The sequence below is a fragment of the Astyanax mexicanus genome, chromosome 1 (assembly GCF_023375975.1).
Source record: "Astyanax mexicanus isolate ESR-SI-001 chromosome 1, AstMex3_surface, whole genome shotgun sequence".
In the NCBI taxonomy this organism is placed as follows: Eukaryota; Metazoa; Chordata; class Actinopteri; order Characiformes; family Acestrorhamphidae; genus Astyanax; species Astyanax mexicanus.
The window spans coordinates 22,258,404-22,274,944 of NC_064408.1; the positions used below are offsets into that span (position 1 = coordinate 22,258,404).

A 16,541-nucleotide genomic window follows, 5' to 3' on the forward strand; every position below is an offset into this window, starting at 1 on the left:
AGTACTTTATTTCAAAAGAAACAGAAAATCACAGTAGGAAAATTAAAAAGACCACCAATCACTCACCAACAACTCGATGGCGCCCAACAGACAGCTTAGAACCCCAGGGGTTTTAGCCCACAGCATATATATCACACTCCATCCACATGTACTTCAGCGGATGGAATGTCTGTGGCTGAGACTTGAGGGTATCTCCCCCTAAAATGACCCACACAACCTCCTGATGGGAAAGCAGCTCTTTGTATTGTATTGTGTTGTGACCCACCTTACTGTGCACACTGTGGTGAAAAATAAGGACACTAGCAACCACAGCAGACAGTAGAAGACTTATGCAAGGGCTCGGTGGGCTTTCTAAGAGTTCAGTCTGCTTAGCAAGACAGTAAGGACAGAGACAAAGGCATTTGTGTTGGCTGCGATAAACAAAAATGAACAAAGAACCAAAGAGGAATATTTTAACAAATCAAGTGTACGCAGGCAGTTCTGTCCTGTCCTGTTATGTACTTTGTTCAGTGATTGGGTCAGTGATAGTAACTACATCCCTGTTGCATACTAATTAAGAACACTAACTAATTCATGAGTTTGTTCTATGTAGTGTAAATAATAATACGTTCATGTACATATAAAAAAATTTTTATAGCGTATGAACAACACTCTTTTTCCTTGAAATTTAAATAGTTTGAGCTGCAATAGTGTAGTTTTAGTGTTTAGCACATCATTGGAACCAACCCACTTCCTTCACAACAGAACACAGTTCACAGTTGGTTCAGTTAAAGGAGAACTCTAGTGTGAAATGAACTTTGGGTGTATTAAAGTGTGATTAAAAAGTACTAACCTTTGTTAAATAGCCCACCTCTGTTCTCCCACAGCTTTCTGAGATCCAGTACTTTGTGACTTTGCCCAAAACAGGCTTTTAGACTGAGTGATACGGGTCATAGCTTTTTCCACCGTTATCCAGGCTCAAAGTAGCTCCACTCTGTAACACTTTCTATGAATGTCATCTCTATTAGACTCTATAACCACATTCATAACATATTGTAATTGCATACATAAGGCATTTTAAACATGGCTATAGATATTTATAAAAATGCATAACCCATTATAGTCATGTTTATTAGGAATTATGACTTCTGATCATAATACATTATAAGCTGTGCTGTTATGTTATTAGAGCTCACAAAAACCTGTTTTAGTACATATACATGTATCGCTTACTATAGCTAATATTATATTCAAGACAAGTATAATTCACCAGTCGTTAAAATTATTTTTATAGGATAACTGAGGGTGTGTTTATAAGTTGGGAGCGTTTTTAGTCATAATACAGTCTGCAAGTATAACAAGTTATAAACACAGCTATTAATGCATTATAATCACAGTTCATGATGGATAATAAACATGGCTATGATGAATTATATTTTTTATAAGTATGTATAGCCATGTTTATAATGCCATATGAATGCATTATAATGTGTTATGAGTATGTCTATAGAGTCTTATAGAGATGACATTCATAGAAAGTGTTACCCTCCACTCTATATTGTTAGAATCCGGAGAGCCCTGACGAGACATTTAAAACGAGGCATTAATAACTTTAAAACTGCACAAGAAGTTTATTAAAAGCCACTGTTTACATCCCATAGTGTAGATAAATCTCTGGGGGGGCGCCATCTTAAATTTAAGTCACAATAAGCCAACTGTCGAGTGTGAAGAGTAAAATTTTATGTAATTTGTTGTTGGTTCTTTGCATTCCAATATCGACAGCAACAGCTGGAATTCATGCATTTCCAAAGATTAAAAATTAATTTCCCAATCTGTTATGAATGAATGAATGAATGAATGAAGTTCAACTTATATAGCGCCTTTCTAGAAACCCAAGGACGCTTTACAATTTACACATTTTTTTTTTTTTTTTTTTTTACACACAAGCACATTACATCTACACACCGGTCAGAAGCGGCAGCCAATAGCGCACAGCATACTCTCAACTGGAAACGACCGTCCACCTGGAGGACTGCATCAAGCACTAGAGCATTTACCCAGGACAGAGTGCCAATCCATATCTGGGCACAGTCATGCATACACTTACAACACATTTACACACACATTTACACACACACAAACTTACATACATACCACACACTTACACACACCGGATCAATTTAGAGTATCCAATTTTTCTGGGCAATTTAGAGTATCCAATTTACCTGATCTCCATGTTTTTGGACTGTGGGAGGAAACCGGAGTCCCCGGAGGAAACCCACGCAGACACAGGGAGAACATGGAAACTCCACCCAGATAGGGACTTGAACCCAAGACCCCAGTGCTGGGAGGCGAACGTGCTAACCACTAAGCCAACGTGCCTCCAACCATCCTACCTATTCGTTCTTCGTGCTCGACAGTTGACTTATTGAGACTTACTGGAAATTGCATATGGCAGCGCCCTGAGATTAACCTAAACTATGGGATGTACAGGTGCTGGTCAACGAATTAGAATAATTTGAAATAGTGCAATCATGAAATTCTTTGAATGCATTTTTTGTGCAGAAAGCAAATCAGGTGTTCACCGCACCTGTCCTACTCGTTAGACTAATCACAGAACTCGTTACCTGGAAAAATTTGCTCAGCTGAGCTTTCCAAAAGGCCCATTTAGGCCATTTAACTGTGACACTGTTGTTTTATTGAATTAGAATAATGGAGAAACCGTTTCATTGAATTAGAATAATTTTTATTATAATTACAATCATCACTTTCTCAGTATTTTGTGGCTGCCCCCTTGGCTTGTATGACTGCCTGAAGTCTCCGCGGCATCCATTTGACCAGCTTGTCGCAAGTTTCCGCACTCACAGCTTCCCAGGCAGTGGCGATGTTCTGCTTCAGTTGGTCCAGCGTAGTAGGCTTTCTGTCGCGAATTTTCCGCTTGACGATGGCCCAAAGGTTTTCAATGACATTGAGGTCAGGCGAGTTGGCCGGCCATGCCAAAACTTCAAGCTGTTTTTTAGTGAACCAATCTTTGGTCGACTTTGCCGCATGAGCCGGTGCAAGATCCTGTTGAAATATGAAGTCTTCTTCGCCGAACTGTTCCTCAACAGTCGGAATCAGGAACGTTTCCAGAACATCTTGATATACGGCAGCATTGACAGTCTTCTTGAGGAAGCAGAGTTTCCCTACACCTCGAGCGGACATGCATCCCCAGACCATAACGCTCTGGGGAAACTTGACGGATCTTTTCACGCACTCGTGGTTGTAGGTTTCGCCACCACGACGCCAGACACGAGGACCTTGGTCACCGAAGGAGATGCAGAAGCGTGATTCGTCACTGAAGACCACTTTCTGGCAGTCTTCAGCAGTCCACTCGCCGTGTTCTTTGGCCCACTTCAGCCGTTTCTCCATTTGTTTCTTGTTCAGCATCGGTTTTACTGCTGGAACGCGAGATTTGAAGCCGAGTTCGCGCAGACGACGGTAATTGGTTGATCTGGAGACGTCAGCGCCGGTCTGCTTGTTCCACAAGTCGTGAGCTCGGAAGTGGACTTGAACCGGTTGCTGACTGCGATCTTTCTCAGCTGCTTGTTGTCGCGAGCAGAAGTTTTTCGGACGCCGGAACAGTTGGTGCGCTTGCTGCAGTTTTTCTTGAGAGCTTTGCAGACGGAAGACTGGCTGATGCCGAGCTGCTCAGCAATTTTAGTTTGGGTCAAGCCTTGTTGGCGAAGGGCTTGAATTTGAGCCACTATTCCGGTTGAGAGGTCGCGCTGCTTACCCATGATTGATTTTACAACTTAGAAATTCTACTCAACCCTGACTTTATACTGCACAGTGAACACTCTTCACAGAAAACAAAAATTCGAGCATTTATTCTAATTCAATGAAACGGTTTCTCCATTATTCTAATTCAATAAAACAACAGTGTCACAGTTAAATGGCCTAAATGGGCCTTTTGGAAAGCTCAGCTGAGCAAACTTTTTTCCAGGTAACGAGTTCTGTGATTAGTCTAACGAGTAGGACAGGTGCGGTGAACACCTGATTTGCTTTCTGCACAAAAAATGCATTCAAAGAATTTCATGATTGCACTATTTCAAATTATTCTAATTCGTTGACCAGCACCTGTAAACAGCTGTTTTTAATGAACTTTTTGTGCAGTTTTAAAGTTTTAAATGCCTCAACTTAAATGTCAGGGCTCTCCAGATTCTACCAATGAGATGTGGAGCTACTTTGAGCCTGAATAACAGTGTAAAAAGCGATTTATCTGCAGGCGCAAAGCATGCCCCATATTACCCATTCTAAAAGCCTGTTTGGGCAAAGTGCACAAAATACTGGATCTCAAAAATTACGGGAGAACAGAGGTGGGCTATGTAACAAAGGTAATTAATTATCTTTTATCATGTTTTAATACATCCAAATCCATTTCACACCAGAGTTCTCCTTTAAAGCATGGATTGTGTTTGCACTGAATATGCTGCTGTGTTGCTGTAACCACTTCTTTTCATCTCTCGTTTGAGGAAGGAGGTTATTTGTGAGATCTGGACTGTATCCAGACAGATTGTGGGAATTCGGAGGCTGCTGGCTTCTTCAGAAGGCTGCATTTGGTGGGTGGTTGGATACTGGTAGGAACTGAGCTGGTTTGAGCGTATTTGTCTCATTTGTCTCAAGCTGGTTAAACAGAGCGTTCGAGGAGTCAGCATTAAACTCAAACCTGTAAAATGGGAAACGCAGCTTCAGGGCTGTTGTAAAATACGCAGTGTGGGCCATACGCATGAACATGTGCATGAGGATCAGTTTGCAGCTTTGAAGTGCAGAGTGTATAGAGTTAAGTCATACGTTGTAAATGCTGTATGTTCAACAACATGCAGAGGACCACCGGTAGTAAAACCCGGCTGGGCGGATGCCAGCGTAGCCCAGTCACGCTACGCACCAAGCCAAGAGAGTTATTCCACCATTACTGCAATCATACTGTCTGCAGTCAGTTCCAACCGTGGTCTGAACCGTGGAAACACAACCTATAGGCTTCCTTCAGCCATTGTTCCACATAATCCAGATCTGCAGGCTGTTTTGGGGAGTTGCCATGGTTAAATGTAAGCATCAGGCCATGCTCCACCATTTTACAATGGGTTTTACCCTCGTTACAAGACCAGGGGAATATAGCTTCAACTTGTTTTTTTTTTTTTTTCTCTTTTCTCGTTCTCCTTCTTTCCGTGTAATTCTCTTCATCCGAGGCCTAACAGAAGAAGACGCTAATGACTGACTTAAACGTTGCTGGCTAATAAATTATAGCCTAAGCACTGAAGGTTTTTCCCTTCATAAAATGACGTGATCTGATTATCCATTTCTCCAAATGGTGCATTTAATCTATCATTTAATCTTTTTTTTACTTGACGTTTCTGAATATAGTGGGGGACATGACCATTAATTATTAGGACATTACACATCCCACCCTCAAAATATAAAAAAAAATTGTGAGAGTGAAAGTCAAGTCAAGAGACTTTTTTTAAACCATGGTGCAACATGGAAGAAATCATACAGTATACACAAAAAAGTGTAAACGTGCAACACAGAACAAGAACACTACAGTAAATACAATAAATACAGCAGATCTGAGACATGAGTTTAACAGACAGGATAGTGCAGGACCGACTTGGTACAATCTAGGTATGCATGGTAAGGATAAAGTAAATGTAGCATGCTATGTAACATGTAACAGACTTTGACTGCTATTGTTATGTTTGTACCTCACCTCACCTCACCTTTAATTAAGAGTTCATTTTAAATGACTCTTAAATTAAGAGTAAATTTACTATTTTAGCGATCTATAACGGCCCATTCAATTGCGCATCGTGCAGCTGCATTTAAGTGTGTCTTTGATATCATGATTGCGTAAGAATTACGCCTTGCTCAGCTCTAAACGCGCAAAAGGCATGTACTAATTCTCTTAATTATTCATGGGTGTGTTTTGGGCGTAACATAAAACGAACCAATCAATGTGTCGCTTGCCCTTCTCTTTAAGAGGCAGGTGTACTCTGACTTTGGCGCGTTCATATATTAACAGCGCGATGCTTTTGTGCGTCTCAGCAGAAGATACTGACCTGCACATTCACGCTGTGAAGCTACACCAGCAGCTCATTTAAGAGAACGCCCGTGTGTGTGTTTAACAAGCAGGGTGTATTCCATAAGAATGGACTGTTGTCTAGGTTTATTTCAGTCAGGGGCGCACTTGTGTTTTCCACTGGCAAAATAGCAACACACCAGAAATGTACCTGAACACACCTGAACTAAACGACTGTTGACGGGGTGTAAAATAGCGAGTGGGCAAAAGGACTAATGCACTGCCACTGTGAGCGGGAGGTCGCAGGTTTGAACCCCCACTCATGCAGCTTTGCCATCAGCTGCCAGCGCTCAGAGGGAGCAAAACTGGCCCTGCTCCCTCCGGGTGGGTAGATGGCGCTCTCTCCCCATCACGCTTAAAGGTGGCGCCGGGCGGCACAAGGCATCTGTGAGCGGATGAATCAGAACCTAGACGCTGTGCTTTCCTCAGAGCGCGCTGGCTGCTCAGGCAACGATTCATCAGCAGCAGCTCGAAAAAAGGGGAGATTGACTTCTCACGTGTCGTAGGAGGCGTGTGCTCGTCTGCATCCTTCAAAGGTCACAGCTGCCACCAGTGATGGGGACGCACAAAGGGGTGGGACAATTGGATAACCAAATTGGGAGAAAATGGGCAAAAATCTGAAATAAAATCAAGTATGGAGGCTCTTGAGGACGCATTTAGTTTAGAACAGATGTTCAAATTTGTGGCAACTCAAATTCAGAAAATAATAAGCCAAAATACACGTCTGCCTGCTTTAATTTAGTCTAGCTGCTGGTCTGTTACTAAAATAAATGTGATATTAGATTTCTTTTAATTTAATGGAGATTTAGTGGAGCTGACAACAGTGCACAAATTGAGTAGCCACTCACATCTCAGTTATTTATTCTAATCATGTGTGAATTGGTCATACATATTACAGACGTTCTGTAGTAAAACTGCAGTCCTCCTGTAGTTCTTCATGTGTGTTAATACCATATAAACTGCTAGTGATCGAGAAAGTGATCGGCAGGACGCTCGCTCTACCATTTAAGAACCATCTTTTGGGAAAGCTAGCCTCTCATTTTTTTTCCTGAATGGAATAATAAGGAGAGCGTCTGTGGAAACTCTGGGATTATTCTGAGGAAGACAAACCGTAAATGTCAGGCGTGGAATTCTGTTTTCGAAAGGAAAAGTGGTTCCTGGTGCTCGCGCTGTTCTTACGAGCCTTAGCTATGGAGGTTACATCACAGAGACTCAGACTGACCATGTGATGATGACAATCACAACAAGCATCACATGGACTGCGGTTTTGGGCCTGGTCTTGGCGTATTCAGCCATTACATAACCCACTAGTGTAGCGCATCGGAAGCCAAGACATGATGAGGTAGTGTTGGTCAGTCTCTCCGTACAGGACTGTGAGCGTGACACACCACACACACACACACACACACACACACACACACACACACCACACACACACACACCACACACACCGAATGCAAACATTTATTTACACGTTTAACGGCATACTGAGGATTAAACAGCCCGTGAGTGTGTTTATACAAAACAATCTAAGTATATCGATCTCCCACACTGCTGCCCTCCCTCCCTCTCCTCCTCCCTCTCTCTCCCCCTCCCTCTCTTTCTACATCTTTCTCACCCTCTCACACGCTGGCCTTTTCTCTCTCTCTTTTGGTGTCTCTCTCATACACTCTCACCTGCATTCTCTCTTTCCCCCCTCCTGTCTTTCTTTCTTTCTTTTTGTCTGTCTGTCTGTCTGTTTAACAGACTCTCTCTCTCTTATAATCTATCTCTCAGTCTCTTTAACAGGTGTTCTATATCTCTCTATCTCTATCAGTCTGTCTCTTTAACATAGTCTCTCTATCTCTCAGTCTGTCTCTTTAACACTCTCTATCTCTCTCTCTCTCTGTCTGTCTGTCTGTCTGTCTCTGTAACAGATACTCTCTCTTCTCTCTCTCTATCTCTTAGTCTGTCTGTCTCTTTATCAGACTCTCTATCTCTCTCTCACTCTCTCTCTTTCTCTCTATGTCTCAGTCTGTCTCTGTAACAGACTCTCTCTCTCTCTCTCTCTCTCTCTCTCTCTCTCCTCTGACCCCTCTCTTATATTTTCTTTTTCTCCTTTCTCTCTGCCCCCTACTTTTTTTTCTCAATTTTTCCGCGGTCTCTTACACGTTATTTCTTTCTCTTTCTTGTTCTCCTTTTCATTCTTTTTCTACCCCTCATTCTTCTCCCTCACCCTCTCTTTCTGTCTCTTGCCCTGTATTTCATGATAACTCCTTTTCTCTGTTTTTTTTTTCATTCCTCTCTCTGTCTCTTTCTATTTATTCATCCTTTCTTCGCTTTCATTCTCTCTCTCTCTCTCTAACTTTATTTTTCACTCTAACTTTATTTTTCACCCTGCCTGTTTCTTTTTTCACCTCTTTCACATCCTGTTTTTCTCTCACTCTCACACTCTTTCAACCCCTTCATTTTTCTCTCTCTGTCTCTGTCTCTCTCTCTCTCTCTCACCATGGTCCCCACCTGTCTTTTCCGCTAATGGTTGTACAGTCTCTCTGTCAGTCACAGGCATTCCCAGCACTGAATATTTTTGAGCACCGCATTAGGAAGTGATTAATAACTGAAATGCAGGCTTGTTCCAGTCTTACAGTGTTTTTGTGGAGCTCTGTGCAGGGCAGGGCGAGCTCTAATCACTAACAGACCTGCAGCGGAACTCCTGCCAATGAGAAAATCTCACAATTCTACTATTTATTCTCACAGAGCTCCTCTTCATCATCTCTAACAGCTGACCTGTCCAAGATCTGCCCACAAACACATTGTGTTGTAGTTAGTGTCGGAGGTTGGATGTGCTCTATCTCGATTTTCAGTATGAGTACACAACGTGGTGAAGGCTGGAACCACCTGCATGTTTGATTTACTCTCCTGCTGAGCTGGAAAACCTCACCAGCATGCTTTACTCATCCATCTGAAGAGCCTGATCCCTACATTTAGACTCTAATTTAAGCCCTTATTTCTAACTATCTTTACTCTCATAACTACATTACTGCTAATGACTTCAGCTTCATAAACCCTAAAACTGAGCCTTGTAGAATTCAACAAAATGTGCATCTAATTAGTTCCCAAATCATTCATAAAGTTTTCTGCATTAGGACTGAAAAAGGAAGTAATAGGTCTATGGTTATATGCAGAGGTGGAAAAAGTACAGAAAAATTGTAATTAAGTAAAAGTACCTTTACTTTGCTAAAATTCTGCTCAAGTAAAAGTAAAATGTACTTTGAGTTAAAATTTATTTTTTTTATTCAGACAATTGTTTTTCCCCCCAGCATTTTATTTTTTTAATTAGTAATTGGGAGTTTTCCAATGTAGCAAAGTGAATTGCTTGTGTCAAAATGTACTTGAGTAAAAGTAAAATTACCTATTTTAAAAACTACTTTAAAAATGACAAATTACTCATAAAATCTACTCAATTACAGTAACTTGAGTAAAAGTAATTCATTACTTTCCACCTCTGGTTATATGTGGCGGCCAAGTTACGGTCTATGAAAGCTTACTGAGAGACAAGACAAAACAAAACGCCAGTTTAGAAAACACTGGTAACAGCAGTGGTGCACTGTTCTGTTGTGCAGCATTGCATGCACAGATGTGACGTTCACAGAAGTATTGTTAGAAGAAAAGTCTTATATCCACAAAGGATCCAAAACATTGAACTAAGCAAATGATCTGGGGATGCTGCAGTTGGGCAGGAGAGGGTGGAGTTGGAGGGTGGACAAGTCTCCTATGTAATTTTCACATTCATGTCTGCCAGTGCATTTTTTAACTGATTCAAATAATAAACAATTAATCTATGCCTTATGTAGGTTCTGTAGGTGTAACACATACATTGATTTTCTCATTAGGCTACAATGTCAAGGGCTTCGTTTGCAAGCTTTAAATAAACCTGTTGCTACAGCAAATATACAGTGGCTTGCAAAAGTATACATACCCCTTGAACCTTTTCACACTTTGTCACTTTACAACCAAACCTAAATGTATTTTTATAGAGATTTTAAGAGATAAACCAATGCAAATTAGCACATAAATGTGAAGTAAAATGAAAATTAAATGAATAAAAATCTAAAAAGTATTGTGATGTGCAAAAGTATTTAGCCCCCATTTACTCTGAACCCCCTAAATAAAATCCAGTTATGAACGTTTAAAGCAGGGTTAGGTTATAAAAACATATCCCAAGCTTTAAGCATCCCAAGGAGCACTGTTCAGTCCATCATCCAAAAATGGAAAATGGATTCTACAACTGCAAATCTACCAATACATGGCCGTCCACCCAAACTGACAGATCCAGCAAGGAGAGCACCAATCAGAGGAGCAGTCAAGAGGACCATGGTCACTCTGGAGGAGCTGCAGAAATCCGCAGCTCAGATTTTGTGTTGGTCGATCACTTAAAATCTCAATAAAATACATTTAAGTTGACAAAATGACAAAAAGTTCAAGGGGTATGAATACTTTTTGCAAGCCACTGCATCTGTAGATAGATTCAGAGCCATGAATAACTTACAACTACTATAATCCTTTCTCATGAAATTCCTCACCATTATCAGTGCTAAAAGTGCTAAAGGTAGTTGTTTGGTTCATTACTGTCCTGACAAAGAAATGACTCCTTTCTCTTCAAATTGGATCCAAACATGGTAAAGAGTCATGAGGTGGGTATCGAGTCCTTATAAGGACTTTTTAAAAATCCTTTAATTTGCTACATCAGATGTGATCATGTCCTGAAACTGCACTGATCCAGACAATTAGGTAAATTAAGTACTTAATTCCCCTTCCTCTATGCTCAGAGAATGAAAGCAGAGCACGCTCTGGGCTTTCTCTATACACAGCCAAACTGTTTTCATTAACCCTCCTCTTCGGGTATCACTGGCAAAGCGTGGCCTACAGGTGCCCGGTGGTAATTGTGAGCATGTGCGGTAAAACCGCAACATAGCATAATTTGCCTTAGTATTGTTATCTGTGAACTTTGCCTCAGTTGGATTAATTTGTTTTTATTTCAGATTATGTTTTAACATGAAAATAGTTCTGTTTTGTTGTTATGTTACCCCATAAAAGCAGCTTCAGTTCACTGCTAATTACAATGAACAACAATTCGGGGAACAATGTAATAGATCAATAATGAGCATTTTAACAAGGCCCATGTGTAGAAAGTTTACCTAATGTCCCGCTGTGAGTCCTAAAGGTGTTCACCCTTTTACAGACAGTGCATGAAGTAGCTGTTCCTGTTGCCAAATGTAGCATGAACACTCTTAATGTGAGCAAGAGCTTCCACACTGTCTGGTGAGTTAATGAGCTTTACTCATAAACTCAAGCATCTTAACAATGGGCAAGTATCTCAGCGTGATGCCGTCTCGTGTTGTTTACTCACTGCTTCATTGCCCCGGGCTCTTCTCTTCTTCTGTGAATGAATGGATGATGGGCGTTTTTGTTAAGGGAAATGAGAAACAGCTTTGACCTCTGAGCTATGCTGCTTGATTGCTGAGGCATCACAATGGCTTCTACTCATTTTGTTTTTCAGATGTAAGTTAAATCCATGCAAAGCTTTTAAACGCTTGCCGAGTAAAAGGTAATGACAGGTTTATTTACAGTGTGGATAACAGGATTATACAGGCAGATAACAGGATAAACAGCACTCACACTGAAAACAGGAGACATAGTAGGGTAAACAGTCCGAGATCCGAAGCCAGAAAGACGGTCCAACGATATAACAAATCCGATAAGGGCAAAGACGAAAGGCAAAATACGTGATACAGAAAAATTCGTCATAACAAAAGGGCAGACAGAAAAAGCCTGGGAAAAACGCTCAGTACGCAATATGAGTCGACAATACCTCGCAAAGTACAGACGCCAACTGAACCCTATATATACAAAACATAGAATTACTATGAACCGGAACTTCGTAGAACACAGGTGACTCTGAACGGGGCAGAGTAACGCGATTGGGTGAAGGGGAGCGGCTGACGGCGACGTCATCGCCAGTGGGTTTATAGGAAGTGGAGTTTGGGAGTGTGGAAGGAGAGCACTGTGGCATGACATTAATTTTTTTTTTTTAAACAGCTTGATGGATAGTGTGAACTGATCTTGTTTTCAAATGAAACGTTGGACCCTTAATTTTCAAAAATATATATATTTTTTTCACATTGAAATAATTATTTTACCTTCTTCTTAGGTTCCTTTGAAAAGTCTCAACTCTGAATCTTGTGGTGAGGATGCTGGAAAGGTTTTTTTCAGATAATGTTTGATTTCCTCCTTTAGCAGACTTTCCTAAAGTCTGCTAAATACTCCTGAAGATTTTGTTCAGACAAGAGTTTTAATTTAGCATTCTATTAATCCTACTCGTACTTCTTTCAGGATGCTGGTTTGAACTATTGGACATTTTAATTCAATTCAATTCAAGTTTACTTATGTAGTGCTTCTTACAACAAAAATCCTTGTGGGACACCATATTTTAAGTTATTTAAATAAACACACTGGTATCGATCTCTCAGATATGATCTGAACCACGTAAGGGCAGATCCTTTAATTCCTATAAGATTTTCTAACCTATCAAGCAGAATAGCGTGATCTATGGTGTTGAAGGCAGCACTAAGATCTAGCAGTACAAGGATGGCAGTACTGCCCCTATCAAGAGCTGAAAGTAAATCATTAGTTACTCTAAATAAAGCTGTTTCAGTGCTATGGTTTTGTCTAAATCCAGATTGAAAAACCTCATAAATACTTTTGCCTTGTAGATACAGGCACATCTGCTTGAACACTATTTGTTTATTTTTTTGGCTACGAAGGGAAGATTGAATATTGGTCTATAATTAGCAAGCTCGCGGGGGTCCAGATTTGGCTTTTTGATAATGGGCTTAATGACCGGCAGTTTAAGAGAATTGGGTACATATCCTATGCCAAGAGATGAATTTTCTATGTCAAGTAATGGTTTACCAACCTTTGGCAGTGCCTGTGAATGAATTTACCTGGAGCATTTTCCTTTTGGTTTGGTTTGTTTTCACACAGGCACAAACCTGAACGCACCAAAATTTGCTGCTATAACACTGAATAAAAATAAAAACTGCTGGTCGGTAGCGTGGCTGTCAAAGTGGAGTTGCACGAGCATGAGCAACAAGTAAAGGTGTTAAAAAGACCTAAGACATCATTTAGACCTACACTTTTTATATCAACTGATATTCCTTAATAAAATGGCTGATTAGAGTCAAGGCAATTTTAAAACCTTCAAATTTGCTTTACCTGGCCCTTTCTAACGGTGATTGTGAACAAGCCATGGCCCTTACAAGCTAATTAAGGCCTGAGAACTTGTTGAATGCTATCTAATAAATTTCTGGAGGGCCCAAAAAGTTGCTAAGCCCTGTACGAGCACAGTGTTGCTCTTTATTGAGTTTTCCTGTATTCTTCTTTTGCTTTGCATGATTTGCCATTTGATTTCCTATCAGTATGATCTACATTAAGCCAAACCTATCACACTTGTTAATCATGGAAGAAAACCACTGGAGCTTAAGACTAAGGAGATCCTGAAAATTTAGTGAGATCCTAAATCAGTGACAGCTTAATAAATGCAGTTATTTCCAACCAGAACTTGCAAGCTATTACAAAACAGGCTTTGTGATTCAATAATATGGATTGTGAATGCTTATTGCTGCCCCTTCAAGAGCTATTTTCTACACAAGAGATGTTCTTTCACACAACGTCTGACATTGAGAGATGAAATATTTCAGATTGTCTCATCTTGTTACATGAGTTTTCTTAGCCATGAGTTTTTTTTACAACAATTAAGTCATTGCCAGTTCCACCCTGTCACGCAATTATGCTAAATTAAAAAGATGAACACAAGCATGTGCATCCTCCAACACATCAGACTGTCGCTGTATAGTCCTTAGACAGTTGAACACGCTTGGAGGAGAACACTAACAGATGCCCACGCTGGAAGGCATGATGGTGAGTTATATGCAGAGGGAAAAAAAGGGAGCAGAGGAGCATCCTACCCACCCAGAGAGATCACAGCTGATTGTGCTCCTCAAACTGTAGACTCATGGCCTCAGATGAGACCAAAACTGTTGATACAGAAATGCTACAGAAAATACATCACTGCAGAAAAGTAATGAAAAGCATTTAAACAGACAGAGAAGTCTGTCAGGCTGTGGTGCCTTTGTTCTTCTTGGCACATTCAGCTCTGTGTGAGTGTTTTTCACTGCAGACAGCAGAATCCCTTTTCTTTTTTTCCATAATCAGCCAATAGGACACGTGCACAGATGTGTGAGTAGCCCTTGTTAGAATAAAGTTATATTTATACAATTAAAAAGGGCAATTACCCAAACCACTTATTAGGACTCTCCCTATTACTAGAAATGCTCCCAACACTAGAAGTGATCATCTACCCACCAAGAGAGAGCAAGGCCATTTGCCATGGTGTCAAATGCATTCACATTCATTACTCAGGTAGAAGTGTAGATAATAGGGTTTAAAATACTCAACTCAAACTTTTTACTTATTTCAAACTTAGTACTTATTTCAAAACTAATTAAAGTATAAAATTATAAGTAATGCAAGGGGGAAAGTGCTATTAAAGGACTGAAATTGACATGGAGTGTTGGGAACATGATAAAGAGTACAAACTTTTGTGGAATAGCCCACATCTGCCCACAGCATTCTGAAATACAGCGCTATTTTAACACCATTAACACACTCAAAGTAGCTCCACAGAATTCTGAGGGCCCTGCTATTTTAAACAGATAGTTTTATTAAAAAGTTTAAATGTCAATTTTGCAGCATCTCGGTTTAGCTACGCTTTTACTTTTGCAGCTGCTCTTTGTCTAGTTTTGGCAACATATTTTATGGAAATTTGTACTTTACAAGCCAATGTATGCTCCATTCTGTTGCAATCAGGACTCCCAAATTAAAATCCACAGTACTGTCAACTCATAATTTTTTGCGGCTTTAAGAAAAATGCTACCACTTTAAAATAAGACTACCTTTATAAAGGGTTTATAAATGGTTTATAATTAGTTTATTATTGTTACTAATTAGGTTGTAAATGCCTTAAAAATCATTAATAGTCAGTTATAACACATACGTAGAAAGGGCAACAATGACCTGTTGTTTGCCAAATAGTGAACCCACAGCCCATTTTATTGTTGCCCTTTCCAGGTATGTGTTATAGCTGATTATTAATCAGTAAATTTTTAAGGCATTTACAACTTAATTAGTAACCATTAATAAACTAATTGTAAACCATTTATCAACCCTTTATAAAGGTAGTCTTATTTTATAGTGGTACCGGAAAAATTAGCATTGATATAGAACTCTCTTTCTTTTCTTTTTTTTTTCTTTTTTTTTTTTGTGTGATTAGATAAGGCAAATAAAAAAACTGTAAGCATATTCCATCCTTTCCGCCATCTCAACCCACACTTGTGCTGCCAGTACTTTTGGACATACAGGACAATGTGAGCTATGAAAGAGCTATAAAATTTAACATGTACTTGGAGTGTTTAAAGGGGTCTACATCTCAATTCAGTTCTCTTGGTGCTTTTGTTCTAAAAGTTCAATTCAATTCAATTCAATTCAATTTTATTTCTATAGCGCTTTTTACAACAAAGGTTGTCACAAAGCTGTTTTACAGGAAAAAACAGGTCCACGCCTCTTATGAGCAGCACCACACAGATGCCAATTTTATGGTGACACAGTGGCAAGGAAAAACTCCCTTTAAGAGGAAGAAACCTTGGAAGGAACCAAGACTCAGTCAGAGGAACCCATCCTACTCGGGTTGACCCGCACCGAATTGATGTTGTTGATGAGGATCTATTTTTCTCTCTGACCATAAAGCAAGGGGTCATACATGTGAATCTGTCTCCCTCTAGAGGAAACTAAAAGCATGCATCTCTCTCTCTCTTTCTCTCTCTCTCTCTCTTACTCTCTCTTTCTCTCTTTCTTTCTCTCTCTCATCCTCAGAGGTGTCATTCTCTATGAGGTATAGTCGCAGGCCTACATGCCCCGATGCCACAGTTGGGGTCCGCATGCCCACACCCCCACCATCACGCCATAGAAAGAGCCATAGTGTGGGAAACAAGTATGTATATTTTACTCAATGTATTAATTCAATCCAGCCCAATCTACATGTTCATCTCACCACACACACACTTACACACTCATGCTCACACACACAGAACAGCACAATAAACAAAACAAAATTTTTTTTTTTTACTTATTATTGTGCTTTTGGTTATAATTACCCTGCTTTCTCGCTCTCTCAGCATGATGTGGCAGTTTGGCATGGTGGAGAGTAAAAGTGCCACATTTCCTGCGGAGAAACCACGTCATCTGCTCGACGACAGCTTCCTAGAGTCTCAGAGCCCGACCAGAAACCAGCCCAACATCTCCTTAGTGTCAAATGGAGCATCTATAGGTAATAACATGACTTTACTATACT

General features: G+C 40.2%; 1 protein-coding gene across 2 annotated transcripts in view; it reads left to right on the plus strand.

The window, feature by feature from the left end:
• The window catches only part of LOC103027981 (ras-specific guanine nucleotide-releasing factor RalGPS1), a 221,704-nt gene that overhangs the window by 195,008 nt on the left and 10,155 nt on the right, over positions 1-16,541 (plus strand). For both annotated transcript variants that reach the window (XM_007258076.4, XM_007258078.4), the window contains exons 12-13: positions 16,064-16,181; positions 16,366-16,517. In XM_007258076.4, coding sequence (XP_007258138.3) covers positions 16,064-16,181; positions 16,366-16,517 — 270 coding nt within the window. The remainder of the gene's footprint in view (positions 1-16,063; positions 16,182-16,365; positions 16,518-16,541) is intronic.